This window comes from Malurus melanocephalus, unplaced genomic scaffold, assembly GCF_030028575.1.
Source record: "Malurus melanocephalus ecotype Western Australia unplaced genomic scaffold, MMel_1.1 scaffold_659, whole genome shotgun sequence".
Classification (NCBI taxonomy): Eukaryota; Metazoa; Chordata; class Aves; order Passeriformes; family Maluridae; genus Malurus; species Malurus melanocephalus.
In genome coordinates, this window is record NW_026623891.1 from 227,622 (window position 1) to 242,793 (window position 15,172).

A 15,172-nucleotide genomic window follows, 5' to 3' on the forward strand; every position below is an offset into this window, starting at 1 on the left:
CTAATTACTGCCCACACAAGGAAGATGGAAAGACATCATTCCCAGTAAATGTCTCTGGGCCACAGACTCACAGTCTTGAGCTCAACCTACGGACAATTTAATCAAGGAATTACATCTCCTTAGCCCTGTATTAGGAATCTCTGCCTGGCTCTGATGTGAGCAGTCACCCGTGGGAAGGAACCTGCACTCGCTCTTTCAGAGCACACACAGACAGCTCAGCTCTAAGAACATCCTGCAGTTTGCATCTTCAGCAGTTAAGTCATAAAATTCCTAAAATTAACATGACCCATGGTGACTGTAAAAATAAAAAAGCACCAAGCTGTCAGTCCTATAAATTTCTCTGAATCAACACCTCCTGTGGAAGAGTTCAAGCAAAAGGGCTCAGGTTTCACAAAGTTCTGAGGAATAAAGGCAAGGAATTTATAATAAAAAGTGTGAAGTAATTCTATCTATAAACATAATCACTCCACCATGCATAATTCTCTACAGTATATGGCTATTTATTATCACAAATTTAAATCTATAAACATAATCATTATTATCTCTCCTGCACCTATCAATTCCATCCACATAAAAAAGAAAGATCAGCTCCAAGTATAAAGATAATRTAACTATAAATAYAAACTGCTGGGGAGTCACTTTACATGGGAAACCAATCTGCCAGACTCGCCTTGAAGCAATTGGAAACTACACAGGATTTGAAGATGGCAAAAGCCACCCCGGTGTGTGGATGAAAGAGTAACTGGGAGGTGGAAAAGCTGCAGTGAGAACAGGGCCAGAGTGGGCAGCTTCCACCAGCTGCACYWCARGGGAGGAAGAGCAGGGTAYGAAAGAGAAKCAGATCAGKTAAGAGAGTTTAAAGTTTCCATTTWCATCTTGTCAGAAAAAGAGCAGTGSTRTTGCTTTATTTTCYTAAACTGCAGATGGGGGTCTGTCCCTTTCTCCCTTTGCACTCAAACTGCTTCAAGATCAGACTAATTTTTCTCAACTTTGGAAATACCTTAATTTACTGTACAGTAAAGACATCAAATGAAATTTTTATGAAGGTGAAGAGTAAGGAATACTTTGCATCTTTTTTGTACCAGCTTATGCCATCCTATGAAGAAGATTAATAACTTTAGTGGTCAGAACATGTAGTGAAGGAAACCTGAACACAAGGAAGGCTTTTACCTGGTTTACAATGCTGTCCTTCATTTCACACAGCTCAGCTATCCTGAGAGACTGAGCTTCTGGGGTTTGTTCTGCACTACCATTTGAAGCCAAATTCTGTTTGAGCTCATCGAGAGTTTTGGATTTAGTTGCRAGTTGATTTTCTAGCTCCTAAATMATGAAAAAAGAAAARAAGGAAGAAGATAARTAAGATCAYTTATTAATGAGACTATAGAAAAAAGCCTGTGTGAGGAGYTTAGGTAAATATTCCTTCTTGAAAACCAATTCTGTGTAATTCTTAAGTCATGCAAAGGTAATASAGGGACTGGTTTTGCAATGGGTGAGTCACTGACATTCTAACAACTTCTAGAAAGTTATTTTCAGTTTGTCCCTTTACTCAGAGGGAGAGAGGACCCTTTACTTCCGTGGGAGAAATTCCAGTGAAATCAAGTGAGAACAATCTTCAATGAATGGAGATACCTGGGAAAGTAACTCCCACTCCACCCCAACACAACCAGCAAGATTATAAAAGCTTTGACATGCTGAGGAAAACKTGGCAGGGAGTTCCTCACAATGTGAAGAACTTTCCATACCCACAATGGGCCAGAACATCTTCCCATCATAATACACTTCAAGTCATTACGTTTTTTCACCTCTCACTGAYTGTCCCCAAATTATTTTCAAATTTGAATCTCATTTTTGTTGAGGAAATTAATTTTTAATAAACTCTTTAGCCACCTGCATCCTAACAYTATTCCTTGCTGTGAGCAGTGAGTGTTTAAGCAAAGATACCCTGTCTCTTTCTTCCATTCTGACCCCTCCACACACCTCAGAGATCAGTAGCTCAGTGTGTAACAGAGCACWCTGGACAATAAAAGCAGCCTACTACAAGAGAGGGATGTAACCATGGCAATGAAAGAACAAATATTCCACGTTAAAAAATAGAGAGGGAACACTGTGCTGAATGAAAACAGCAGACTGTCAGAGTAACAAGAACCAGTTATTAGCTGGCTGCCACCTGTATTAATTTTGAGGGATCTGATGCCTAGAAAAACACAACAAAGGACACCCAGATCCTTGAGGCTGCTGCAGAGAGACTGCACTAGACTCTAGGGCAGAAGTAGAGAGGGTTGCTATTTCTCCAAATGCGACTGAGTAGTTTCCATGACAYTACCATCACAGAGCTCTTCAAAGTAATGGAATTGATAACTTCTGCCATGGCTGTGCTGAACTGAGAACTACTTCTTCGGCAAGTATCTCAGAACATGATATTGCTACCTAACAATATCACTGCACAACACTCCAAATATGGCAAAGCAACAGCAGATGCATCTTCAATTGGTGGAAAAAGACCCAGAACAGCCACTCACATTAAAAGCAGCTCTGGCTTTTTTTCACCTGAATGCAACATGCTTTAATTAAAATCACAATGTAGAATGCTTATGGGAAATATCAACTTTCTTTTCATTTCTTTCTGTTAAAATCTGTGCAGTTTCTTAGTCTGGATTCAGCCATAGGGTTTTTACAGCAATAATCACTCCTGTAATGCTTTACCTTGCAATCATCTAATGTGTTCTGTGCAGAAATCAGACTCGCTGGGGTTTGTAAAGATCTCAGTCGATCACTCTGAGCTTCCAGCCAGTTGTGGAGAGTCTGGGCTTTGTTCTCATTCTCAGTAATATCCTCCAAAATGTGCTCCAGGTCTTGTATCTGAAAGTTACAGAACTGTTTTAATTACTTAAACTTACAGGTGGGCAGAAACAGGGCTTCCCTTTCCATGACAAAATGTGAGATTACAAAATCTACAYTGAAAATTCTGTTTGGAGAAAATATTTTAACAGAAAAACATAAAAAGTTTTGCAGACTGTAGGATCTGACCTTTTCCTTGAGGAGAAAAAAGGCAATGTGTGTTCTGGAGCTGGGAGACCTGACAAGTTGGGGAACCTGCACTATGTGGACACTTTTATTTGGAATCTGAAACTCTCATTCTCACTAAAACCCACCAAAAAGCTACTAATAAGAAAGGGACCTCAAGTCTCCTATCTTCAATCTTAGCCCAGAGGATTCATTAAATCCTAGAATGAATTTCATTAAAATAGTTAGAGAAGATAACTTTTTCCCCAACAAAAATGAAATTTCATCATGGAAATTTACAATTGTGTGGGAAATGAAATTGCCACTTAAAAATGTTTCTGGAAGACTTTCTGAACTAAAAAATATTGGGGATTTTCCATCTGGTCAGCAGTCTTTGTATCTGGATTCAAAGAGAGCAGCTTCTCCCAAAGCTGTACAAACTGAGAGACAGAGATGAAAGAGGAATGTGTTGGTAGAGGGATTCATTCCAGCAGCCTCATGGCTGCATTTTGGGATTCTAAGCTTCCCCAGGTCTTTTCCATATCATGAGTCACACCAGCTTTTCTGGGCTTTGGGGCACATAAGCAGCAGCATCTAATTCTGGATGCATGGATTATTCCTAGCCTCACTAGAATAGAATAATTCWGAGGCACTGCCTGAAACAGATTTTCCCCAGAGAAACAGATTATGTGCTGATAGAGCCAGTCCACATGCAGAATTCTCCTGTCAGYTGCTGACCTTCAAAGCACTCCAGTGGAAAAGCACATTTAATTACTGCAGGAGAGGGACACCAACACAGTGTAACCCATTTCCAGTGACCCAGGAGTGCTGGAGCAGGGCTGGAACTGATCTCTGCTTGTCCAGGAGGCTCCTATGTCCCCATCTGAAAACGTCAAAACCACTTAATAATCACTGCGTTTCACAAACCCAACTGCTACAACAGGAAAATTGCTGGTAGCTTGATATATCCCTAACACAGAGCAGTGGCACAGGCAAGATCAGAGCTGTAAGAGAGAAAGCCATGGGAAYTTAATTTAACCTTTCTGTTGAGGGATGCCTGCAGCCTGTGCCACCGCAGGTTCATCTCGCCCAGGCACTCAGCAAACTCTGTTCTTTCGTAGCGCTTGCTCTCCACGTCACAGGTGCTCATCTGCAGCAGGGACTGGTTAACAAAATCGACCATCCATTGCTTAAAGTTCATTTCCATCATGTATTCCTGCAGGGGAAAAAARGGAAAGAAAAAAATATGTAAACCAATCAGTTTTGATCGGTTCTGATGATGCTTCAAGGTGTGACTAAGGGACATTCATGGCTTAGTCTAAACCATGACCTAAAATATTTTTCTAAAAGAGACCTGACTTCAGGAATATTTCTCAAATTTTACCATTCTGTATTCATGTTTCCAGCAACTGAAACTTCTGCAGAAAATCTCTATAATTTTGGGGGTATTTCAAGGTAAGAACAGGTTAATGCTGGCGCAGAGAATAAAACCCAGGGGTACCAGACCCTGTACTTAATCCATTGGGTAAAACCATCACACTGCCATGGGCCTAGATTAGAAACCAAGGCTGTCCCACACTCCTGCAACTCACAGGCAAATGAAGCAAGAGCTTCTACTCCTTTTAACAAAATAYCTGGTATCAGAACAGAACACCAGAATACCTAGGTGGAAAAAGTGTCCTCTAGCACCAGCATCTCTTGCCCAGAGAGATGAGTGAGAAACTACATGCAAAGTGAAAAATAAGAGAATGTCTTTATTTTAGAGGGTGTCAGGAGAAGAGAGTAGGAAAGGGCTCCTTATTTATTTAGTAATGCCCATAAAAGATCACCAAGGAATACCACAGCAGAGATACTGAAGCCATAGCTGCTTCCCTCTGGGAATCTGTGACCCCCATCCCAGCTTTCTTCTCAGCACACACAACCCCACCTTGCTGACAAGTGCAAAACATACACCTACAAACTCACCTCTAAATATCCAAAACCTTAAAAAGAAGCACCTCACCTACTGTCCCAGCTGCCAAATGCAATTGATACAGACCAAAATGTTATATATGTGCTATACCAGGGCACTGGGAARGAAATGTTTGCATTGGCACTTCCCTTGTGTGCAGCACCGAAATGCCTGCGAGCTGCAGCTGCAGCCAGAGAACTGTCAACCTGTCTGAGCCCCGAGCAGGGCTKGGCAGCTCTGCAGGGGCAGAGCAAAATACAGCTCCGTGGAGATTCATGCCCTGAGGCTGGGCTCCCTGGCATCTYTAGAAACACACAGCTTGAATCCTTCCTGTGGCTGGAGCAATCAGCCTCTGCCACCAGTGCTCTGACATCTGAACAGTGCCAAGAGTCTGCTGCAGCCTCTCTCTCTCTCTCTCTGCAGGGATGTTCATCTTGTCCCTCTTCCCTAGCAGGTAATTTCTTTTGGTAACACACAATATTCAAACCCCCTGTTCTCTGGTTAAATGGATTCTGGTTATGGAGCTCCATTGCAAGGTATCCCCTGTTAAAAAGACAGACTAGAACACAGCACAAACACAGAGTCTCTTCCTAAGGAAGCAAAGCTTTCCTGCTCATCACATTTCATAATCTAAATGCAGGGGAGYGAGAACAAGTGAGACAGATGGGACAGCATGAGAAAAGGAGATTACAGCCCAGCAGGCAGTAGCTGTATTGCAGAACAGACAGTGGTTTGTGTGTCATGGAAGCACAAAGTTTTAAAAAGGAGGATGTAATGATACGTTTCAGATTGAGGAACCCTCTTGAGAGCAAGAGAAAGAATATGGCAGTGCCTATAGCCTGCTTCCATTCCTTTTTTACAGCCAAACCCTTTGCAGAAGGCCTGGACTTACAGTTTCCCATTTACCTTGTACTTCTGAAGGAGGCTCTTGACTGGGGCAGCACTGCCTCGTGAATTCATTGGCTCCTCACACTCCTGCTGTTGTTCCACATGGTCCAGCCAGGTCATCAGTTCAGCAATAGCCTCCCGTGATGAAAGCTTCTCCATCTGAAGCTGAGATAAAGCATWTAATAAATCCTCCACACTCTGCTTGTTAGAAATACCAGGGAAAATGACATTTCTATTTTTAGAARGGCTCAGGCCCTATAATCGCATTACTGGGCCATGAACTTGAAAGTGAGCCCTGTGTTCCAGAGGAGCAAATGACTTCACTTCTAGAATTCATGAATCTGAAATAAAATTATTTCTAATCATAACAGACTTCCATGGAAAACTGTAAAAATATTAAATATATGCAAAACGGTCCAGAAAGAAAAGAGCAAAATTTAAACTGCAGCTCAGTATTGGGGTTATTCTGAAAGCAAGGCACAGCTAATTCAGAAACAGGCAACTGAATCCCAGCAGCAGCATTTTAACATGATTATTTAGCTTGAACTGAGAGGTTGCAGCAGAATTTCTCCTCACCTGGTGAAGCTTTTCTTGGATGGCTGGGAGCTGTGTAATCAGCTCTCCCCATTTTTGCTCAAAGTTTGCCAAGGATGACCTAAGTGCTGCAGTATCAGCTTGCTTCACGTGGAAGAGCTGGCTGGCAGTGCTCACCACCGATGACTTCAGGGAAGATTTTTCATCAACTTCCTTAGAAAACGCCTGAGGTACATCAGAGAAATGTAAGAGGGCAAATATTTATGTATTTATTTAAATAAAGACAAACAATGTTTTTACTCACAGGATGAAATGCCTCAACAAATACGTTTTATCAAGATTGTAAAGTTCAGAAAATCGAAGATCAACACATTCTGGCAGCAGGAAAAGCTTTTTTTTTTTTTTTTTCACCTTGCTACAATGCTGAACGCCACATTTTTCTTTCACAGGGATTGGGAATGTCCTGATCCCCCCTTCACACAGAGCTCCAGGGAGCAACCCCAGTCCTCAGATCTCAGCCAGCTCCAAAGGRTGATTTTCATCAGAATTCACTTCTTATCTAAACGTGGCAGCAGAAATGACTTACAGACAAGCTGCTGATGTTGTCCCTGATAGTGGGAAGATCTTGTGATGCGTTGAGAGACTGCTCCTTCCAAAAGTTCATTCTCTGCTGAGCAGAATCCAACCATTTCATTAATTCCTCTGAGTCTCTGTTGTAGCTACAAGGAGGAAAAAAAACACAGAAACACAAATGTAGCTGTGGCCAGGAGACTTTTTTCACCTCCATGTTGTCCTCCCTGTGAGAAGGCACGTGCTATTCTAGCACCTCTGCTGTTGCATAACCCAGTAATTATAAAAAAATCAAAAATTAATGTCTAGCTGATACTTCAAATTGTTTTTTGTGTTATACCCACCTGATCAGGAGTTTCAGTAACGTTTGAAGCCTGTGTAGCTCCTGGCCAACTTTTTTGGTTAAAGACAACCACTGCTCTTCCAGCTTCCCAATTTGGTTTCTTATTTCTGGACAGCTCACAGCAGTCAGCAATTTCTTCCCTTCTTTCACCATCTGGTACAGCCTGGCATGCTTTTCATCAACACTGCTTTTGATTTTCTGTCAGAATATGGGAAGTTTGCAAAACAGTAACATTTTAAAGATAGAAAACACAGCTAGCAAAACACGTATCATTTGTCCTAACTTCTTAATCTCGCATTTGCTCTGAAATGCATTTTGTTTTCCAAATTACAGGAATCTGCAATTCATGCAAAAGGGACACAGGTTTTTCTGGGTTTGTTTGTTTGTTTCCTCTGGGTAGGTCAAGCCAAATCTCAGCACAGTTTTATACATGATCAGGATGATTGTGTTATGATTTGATGGGCTTTTCTGACACCTGAAGACCTCAGGCAATGGACAAACACTATCACATCTGGCTGTACTGTCCAAACATATGACTGCTCCCACCACAAAATTATTGTCCTCCCATGCTCATGAAAGTTATTGTTCTTCCTTCAGGTCCCATTCTATTTTTTAAAAAAAAGTTACCACTGTTTTGAAGGAAACTGCTGGGATAATTATTGAATAATGGTGGCAGGGACCCATAAAGAGTGAACAGTGAAGTCATTAATGAAAAAAACAAAGGTCTGGTTTGCTTTCATTTCTCTCGCAGGAATTAAGCCCTGGAGAATTTTATTCTGCTCTGTTCCTTAAATTGTAAGCCCTTTCACCCCCAACCATCTTCTAAAGCTTTGCAACTTTGTTTCTAAAGACTTTAAAGACAAATAAAGACTTAAGAGTGAAGAACTAGGGAAGAACTTAAAAAGCCAAGGAAAACCAACAACTTCACGCTCAATGGCTGTGCAAATTTTGAATGTCTTCTGTCTCAGTGCAACAGGTATCAGAAACACCAGAGGTCCACTGTGACTGTAAATATCTAGTATTGATTTATTATCAAGGCTTCACTGAAGCTCAGAATTTCCTGGGAATGTCCAGTGGTGTCCTTACTGCAGTCAACTAGATTAAATCACTATAGTCCTTTTTTTTCCTTTATTAAACATTCATTAATTATTTATTAAACACTCACTAATTTGCTTTTATTAAACACTCAGTAATTCAAAAATTTCTAACAGTCTTTCTCTGAAGACTGAGAAAGGTCAAACCTGCGAGGAATGCAGAGCACTGAAAATACATCACTAARGTTAATGAATACTATTTCTTCTTAATTTTATAAAACAACCATAAAGGGTGCTTTCATATATTATATGAACATACAATATATGTATGCTATATTATATTTAAATGTGTTTAAAATGTGGATAAAATATTTCCAGCTGGAGCTGAGGTTCTAAATGAAGATGTAGCTCTGCCATCAGAGATGTAGCTGCAACCACAGTTGCAATAAGGGTTCAAATAATTAGTATTTTCAGATATTTGAAAGCATATTGAAACCGATTCTTTTTCCATCAGTTTTACACYGTGGCATGAAAATAATTTCTGAATTACGGAGAAGAAGCACCATGTTCACTCCAAGGTTTCTGCTGTCCTTGGGATCCATGGAGCCTGCACACCATCTATCTTATACCAAATACTTTCATTTGAAGACTGATTTATAAAGTAGTTATAGTCATTACACCCACTAAAATGAACTTGTAGMCCCTGGCTGAAATTAGCAGCTCTATCTTCTACTTCTAAAATTAAGTTTTCAGCTTGCATCCACACACAGCTGAGGAGACAAAAGAAACAGTGCCCTGCAAATCATCTCCTCTTATTCTAACTAATAGTTTTTGCCAGTTCTACTGATCCATAAAGAGAAGCAGTGACAAACACATAAATACCTCTARAAGTGCAATCCTTTCCATTAATCTTTCTTCAGTTTCTTCAACCAAATTGACAGAAGGCAACACAGAGGCAAGTGCCTCCAACTCCTTATTGAAAACCAGGCATTCCTCATCAAATACCATCCAATCCTAAAAAATGCATTGAATTGTTAACACAGTACACATCCATTTGCACTTTAATCCATCAGACTCAGGCCTTAATGCCTTCTTTAGTTAAAACAGTTCTTGCTGTAATGAAACATAATGCAAAAATAAAAGAATAATATGTAAATATTGAAGTGAGACATGATTTCACCACAGATGAATTATGATACATTCTCCAATATCTTAAAGGTTCCTATTTTAAAGTGGTGCATGTAATTTTTTATTCCCTAGTGATGTTCTAAGGTTATTTTTAAAATTTTTTAAGTTTTATTTTAAAGTGGTGCTGCCTTAAAATGTTCTTCTGTCACACCAGGCACTCAAAAGTAATTGTAAGAAGTTACAAAGTATATTGCGCTGAAAATGTCCACTTTCAGAGATTTTCAAGAATAAAGGTGGTTTACTGACATATGTAGAATTAATAATAGATGGTTGCTGTCCAGTGGAAACAGGAAAAGATAACTACCCAAAGAATCACTGGTGGGACAAGAGCTGCTCTGGATGCAGCTTTTCTCCTTCCCTCCAGCTTTTACTCTTGGGTGTTTTTTGCATTATTACCTTTAACAGACTCTCCAAGTGTATCCCATACTGGCAGGCCTTCTGCTCCAGCAGTTTAACYTCATTCACCAGCTCTCTCCAGAATTCCTCTCTCTTCTGCAGGACGGAAGGACTCACTCTCTTGGAAAAGGCTTCCATGTAAGCCATGCGYGTCTTGAGGTTACGGAAAAAGTCCTGATAAAAAAACAATCAAATTAAGGCTTTCTCTTTAAGAGAGATCACACCCCCACAGCAGGGGAAGAGGGAGAAGACTCACTGAGAAGCCAGATTCAGAGTCTTTTATGGCTGTAGTCAGCAGACTTCTACCCAAATTCTGCACTACAYCAAGACAGGCAGTTACTGATCATTTTACATTTAGTCAGAAACCAGCGAAGAGCTGCATTCACTGTTCTCGTTTTTAAAGAGAAAGATCTAAATTTATACCTTCAGTTTGTATGACAGTGTACAGATGATGTAGGAATATGATGGAAGAAAGGATGCTAGCTATAAACAAATCCATAGTTCAGCATGAGGTAATTATCACCACACAATCATTATTCTTTGTTTCACTTGGGTTTCAGGTGACTCCAAGGAGCTCTAAGTCAAATAGTAGGCAGGACACAATAATCCTTTGGGACAACTACAAGAAGGATGTGCTTTCCTCACACATCAAGGTGCTCTGAGGTAAGCAGAGGTAGCAATTTATCATCAAAACTGGTACTATTTTGGTCTACTGAAAAACTTTTTTCTGCACGTACTCCAGTCCCTCCCCTTTGCTCTGAGCCAGGAATTCTCCTCATGACACAGGAAAGAAACCAGTCACAGGAAACAGTGCTCCTTGCTGTGCTGACATGAGCAACTCATACCTTGTGATTTTCCAGGTGAGACTGCAGAGCTGCTCTGCTTTTTGTGAGCTGCTTTGGATCTTGTGCCATCTTCTCTCTTCCGATAGCYACCAGCTCTGCAAAGCCACGAAGCAAATCCTCATACTGGCTTTCACTGATGGAAGGGGAGTTCAGCTCCACATACTTGGCTTTCAGAATCCCCCACATGTCATCCAGAACATCCTACAACGCAAATACAGTTTAGCAATTCATGAAGGACAGAAATGAATCCCACAAACCCACGGAATGCAAAATAACCATTGGCCTTTTGATGTTGAGAATGCATTTCTTAGAAGAATCAAACTTTGCAAAGTGGGAACTGTACTGTGCTCTTACCTCTAATTTATAAGCTTCCTGGATTAAGGTGGTAGGTAACTGCAATCTTTCCCCATGGCCTCTCAGTTTTGCCACTTGGTTTTCAAAGTTTTGCAGCTCCACAGCACAGGCATCAATTTGCTGAATGAAGAACAAAAGAAGCCATCAGGAAGAGTTCCACTCCATTAAACTTTCTATTATCACTGGTAGTGCAGTGGATCCAGTGGCTGGATCTCTCCTGTGCTGGCACTTCAGAAAATCCAATGTCCAAACTAAATGGACAAAACAAGTTCATGGCATAACTTACTGTGCTCAAACAGCACAGGCAAGAAAGGAATTCAGGTCCTGTGTCTCAGGACAACACTCAACATGCCTTTCCCTTTACTAACTCAAGAGGGCCATCAAAAGGAAACATGGACTCAGAAAAACAGTTTTTCCTTATGAATCAGAAATGCTCAAGGACTGAGACAGGATCCCTCTGAAGAAAGGGAAGCTTTGTACTTCTGGCGTTTCTTTTCCCAGAGTGGTTACCTGACAGAAAAAACCCAGTCCTTGYCAGGGGATTCAGCAGGGAACACAACTCTCAGAGTGGCAGGAAATTGTGCCTCTAAGCAAAGTTCTGAGCTTGYAACAAAAAAGCTTCAGAACACCCTCCTTGCTTTGGCAATAAATGGGCAAATGGCCAATGGCTATTCTGGGGAGGATAAGCAGCCTGTTAATTTTTAATTCTCTGCTAATCCCAATATGGGTCAAAGAAAATAGCTTAACAGGTCAAATTCCATATGATAAAGTGGTCATAAATGCTGCATGAGAAAATAGAAATATCAGAGTCCTATTCCCACAAAGAAAAGGTAGTTTGGTATAAGAAAAGGCATAGCATGTGAACTGCTCTGCTTCGTGTAGCTCCTTTTCTTCCTTGCCATATTATAGGATGTATTTGCTCTGAAAGGCTGTGGAGAGACTGGTTCCTCCACTCCAACCACTAAAATGTCTGGAATTAGGTCTGAATATGGATTGGGATGTAGTTAAAAAAGGGTGGTGGTGAATACAGCAAATACTGAAACACTGAACTCTCTCCTTCCTCCATTTTTAAAACCTAAGTTATCCTCAAACTTTAAAAAATACGAAACTCCAGAGGTTGCAGAAAACTGGAAATAACAGCTAATGCTGYAAAAATTCTCATTTCCTTCGAATAAAATTACCTGAAGCTGTTCAGAAACATTACGTCCATGTAGTTCATTCAAGCATTGTTGCAGAGCAGCTTTTTTCTCAGTTAACTGATCATAGAGTAGCCTGGTTTGATTCTGCAAAAGAAACAAACATCAGAAATATATCACATAACAGGAATATAGTAATGACCAGACAAAATTACACAGCAAACAAAATGATTACCTCTTGAAGCAAATGTACTTTTTTTTTTTCTTTTAAACAAAAAAAAAAAAGAACCAACATCAAGATAAAGTATATGCATTATGGGCTTACAGCAGTAATTGAAAGAGGGAAATTCTGAGTCTGTGTAGGATAAGAAGCAGATTACTCTCTCACAATGATCCTCTGTGACTGTAAAAATCTGTGAAACTGGTAAGAGAATCAAATTCTCTTCTGAAAATGAGAAAATGAGCCCATTACTGACTGATGGAGCTCTATGGATTCTGGACAAGTAAACCCTGCAAGGCGAGTTCTGCTGCTGTTTGGGGACAACATCCCAGTGTTCTTCAAAGGAGCTGCTTTATTATTCAGCAGTCAAGGGCCAGGATGACTTGCAGATGATTTGCACACTGGAATTTTGCTGGACATTGCAAACTGTATTTCAAAGCCCAGGCTCTTCTTTCCTTATTTCAGACTAAATACCCGATCTGAATATTTTCCAGCAATTTAGCTCATCAAAGGAATCTAAAGAAAAATTTCTCACAATCTGCTTTTCCAAGAAAGAACCAAAGGGCAAACTTGCAAAAATATGGCTTCTGCTACTTGGGCACAAAATCTAAAGGAACAGTAAGCACAGTGGGGTCAAATCAACCTCCAATACATTGCTAAAAGCAACCCACTGTCAGACATGGCACAAAAAAGGAGGAAGCCTGCCTCTCCTGAAGCCACAGCAGCAGAAAGAATATATGAAACCCTCTTTTTTAGCTCGTACACAGAAACTTGCTTTAGCCTGCAGCTCAGCCTGCATGGGATTCCAGGCTACTTCCATACTTTCTGCATGCAAATTTTCTCCTGTGATCCAAGCCTTTGTGCAGTCAGCACTGCAAACAGCACTGTAACCAGCAAAATCAATCTGCTTCTTCAGAGGCCAAGACAGGTTTTTTAAGTAGCAAAAAAARAAAAARAAAAAAAAAAGACAAATAAAAGAATGAAGCCCATTAAATGTTGCTCCTCTGTAACCCAAATGCATTAACACCGACAAGTCTAACAGATGCTGTGAAACAAGATGTGCATTTGGCAGTGGAGTACCAGGTAATTGCTATTATGATCCAGCCCAGCTTTCATGGAGCTGCTCCTTGAAGCAGTGGCAGCTTGGGTTTGCTCCAGCCGTGCCTGCAAATTGTTAAAGCACTCGCTGAACACATCTGTGCTGCCACCAGCGCAGCTGATGGACTTGAGAAGATCATCCTTCTTATCACTCAGGTCAGCATGAAGTTTTTGCAGCTCCGCAGAGAGAGTCTGAAGGGTTGAAAGAAAAATAACRTGAGTGAGAATGGTCTGTGCAAGGACTCTCACTTGTAAGAGGCAGCAGGATTCGAGTTGGTAATTGTTAAAAGCAGCGGGCCCAAATCTGTGTAATTGAAAATATTTGGCAGCATTATCCCTAAATAATGCCAGCAAAACAGAGGGAATATCAGGCTATAGATATTCTGTTGTCACAGAAATCCACTGGATTGGGATGGATTTGGGGCAGTTACCTCGTACAGAGCCTGCTGCACAGCTGCCTCTTCAGTGGAGAGGACCGAGGTGTTGAGCATCTCCTCCATGTTATTCAAACACCGGCTGATTGCCAGAAGCAACTCAAACAATTTTCTGTCCAAATTGGAAGAGACTTCCTCTGCCACATTGTCCTGGGTAAATGCAAGCCAGTTTTCAGTACTTTCACCCAAGGCATGGCTAAGATTCATTCATTGGTATCAGGTTAGATGTTTGTTCAGCTAAGACTAAAATGGAATTAATGAAATACTGAGGGACAGACATGGATATATGAGTGTAACATCCAGAACTACCAAGGCCAAAGCTGAGACAATGACCATTTATGTGCTTTACAGGTGTCTAATCTGAGGCATAGCACAAGAAATGTGTCATGTTAGCTCCAACCCTATAGATTTACTGAAATCATTCACAGGCTCCTTGCTTTATACAGCTTGAGGACTTTTACCCACACTAGTAAACTTCTGGATTCAGGTAGAAGAGGTATCATAGCAGAAACTTGAAATGTTTCCTCTCAAAATCCTACATTTTATAAGATTTCTACATTATAGTTCATCCYAATGCAAAAGCTCACTACAGTGGATGCTATTTGCAATAATATTGATTCATTAATTAATTAATGGTTGTTTTCCAGTGTCCAAACAGTTTCTTGTGTCTAGAATCCCTCTGGTTTTTTTTTGCAATGCTTAGGACATGCCATTTTTACCTGTGCATGCACCACATTTGCTTCCTGGCTCAGGTCTCCCAGCTGGACWGTGTAAGTTTTCAGTTCTTCCACAGTTGGGGTTCCTGCACCCGAGAATGTGCCTCGAGGCAGCACGTTCATCTTGGTTGTGATCTAACATTTGGAAAAAGAACGTTGCAATTAGGTGAACAGCTCAAATGAAAACAGGCTATGGGCTACGCAGAAAGACTCCTCTTAAAAAGCATTACAAGATTCAAAGCACTGATATAAAGCTCCTGGATAGCAGGGTTCCCTTTTTACTGGCAGAAGTTAGACAGGAAATGTCCTGATGGGAGATTGGCTGAAAAATGAGCCTCTGGTTCCCAGTTTTATGGGACTGACTAAAAAAGGAGCCTCTGATTCCCAGATTTATGGGCTACAGCTGTAGTTTGCGTTAAGGCAACCCTACTGCCCACTGCAGGGTAAGGCTTGTCTGAAGAA

The 15,172-nt window shown here is 40.8% G+C and overlaps 1 protein-coding gene across 3 annotated transcripts in view; it reads right to left on the reverse strand.

Moving 5' to 3' along the window:
* The window catches only part of SYNE2 (spectrin repeat containing nuclear envelope protein 2), a 155,224-nt gene that overhangs the window by 50,795 nt on the left and 89,257 nt on the right, over nt 1–15,172 (reverse strand). For all 3 annotated transcript variants that reach the window (XM_057383782.1, XM_057383781.1, XM_057383783.1), the window contains exons 72-86: nt 14,714–14,845; nt 13,992–14,144; nt 13,543–13,752; nt 12,288–12,389; nt 11,107–11,226; nt 10,753–10,953; nt 9,908–10,081; nt 9,206–9,337; nt 7,291–7,487; nt 6,963–7,095; nt 6,419–6,601; nt 5,861–6,007; nt 4,043–4,219; nt 2,704–2,859; nt 1,171–1,320 (exon numbers count right to left, since the gene is read on the reverse strand). In XM_057383782.1, coding sequence (XP_057239765.1) covers nt 1,171–1,320; nt 2,704–2,859; nt 4,043–4,219; nt 5,861–6,007; nt 6,419–6,601; nt 6,963–7,095; nt 7,291–7,487; nt 9,206–9,337; nt 9,908–10,081; nt 10,753–10,953; nt 11,107–11,226; nt 12,288–12,389; nt 13,543–13,752; nt 13,992–14,144; nt 14,714–14,845 — 2,367 coding nt within the window. The remainder of the gene's footprint in view (nt 1–1,170; nt 1,321–2,703; nt 2,860–4,042; nt 4,220–5,860; nt 6,008–6,418; nt 6,602–6,962; nt 7,096–7,290; nt 7,488–9,205; nt 9,338–9,907; nt 10,082–10,752; nt 10,954–11,106; nt 11,227–12,287; nt 12,390–13,542; nt 13,753–13,991; nt 14,145–14,713; nt 14,846–15,172) is intronic.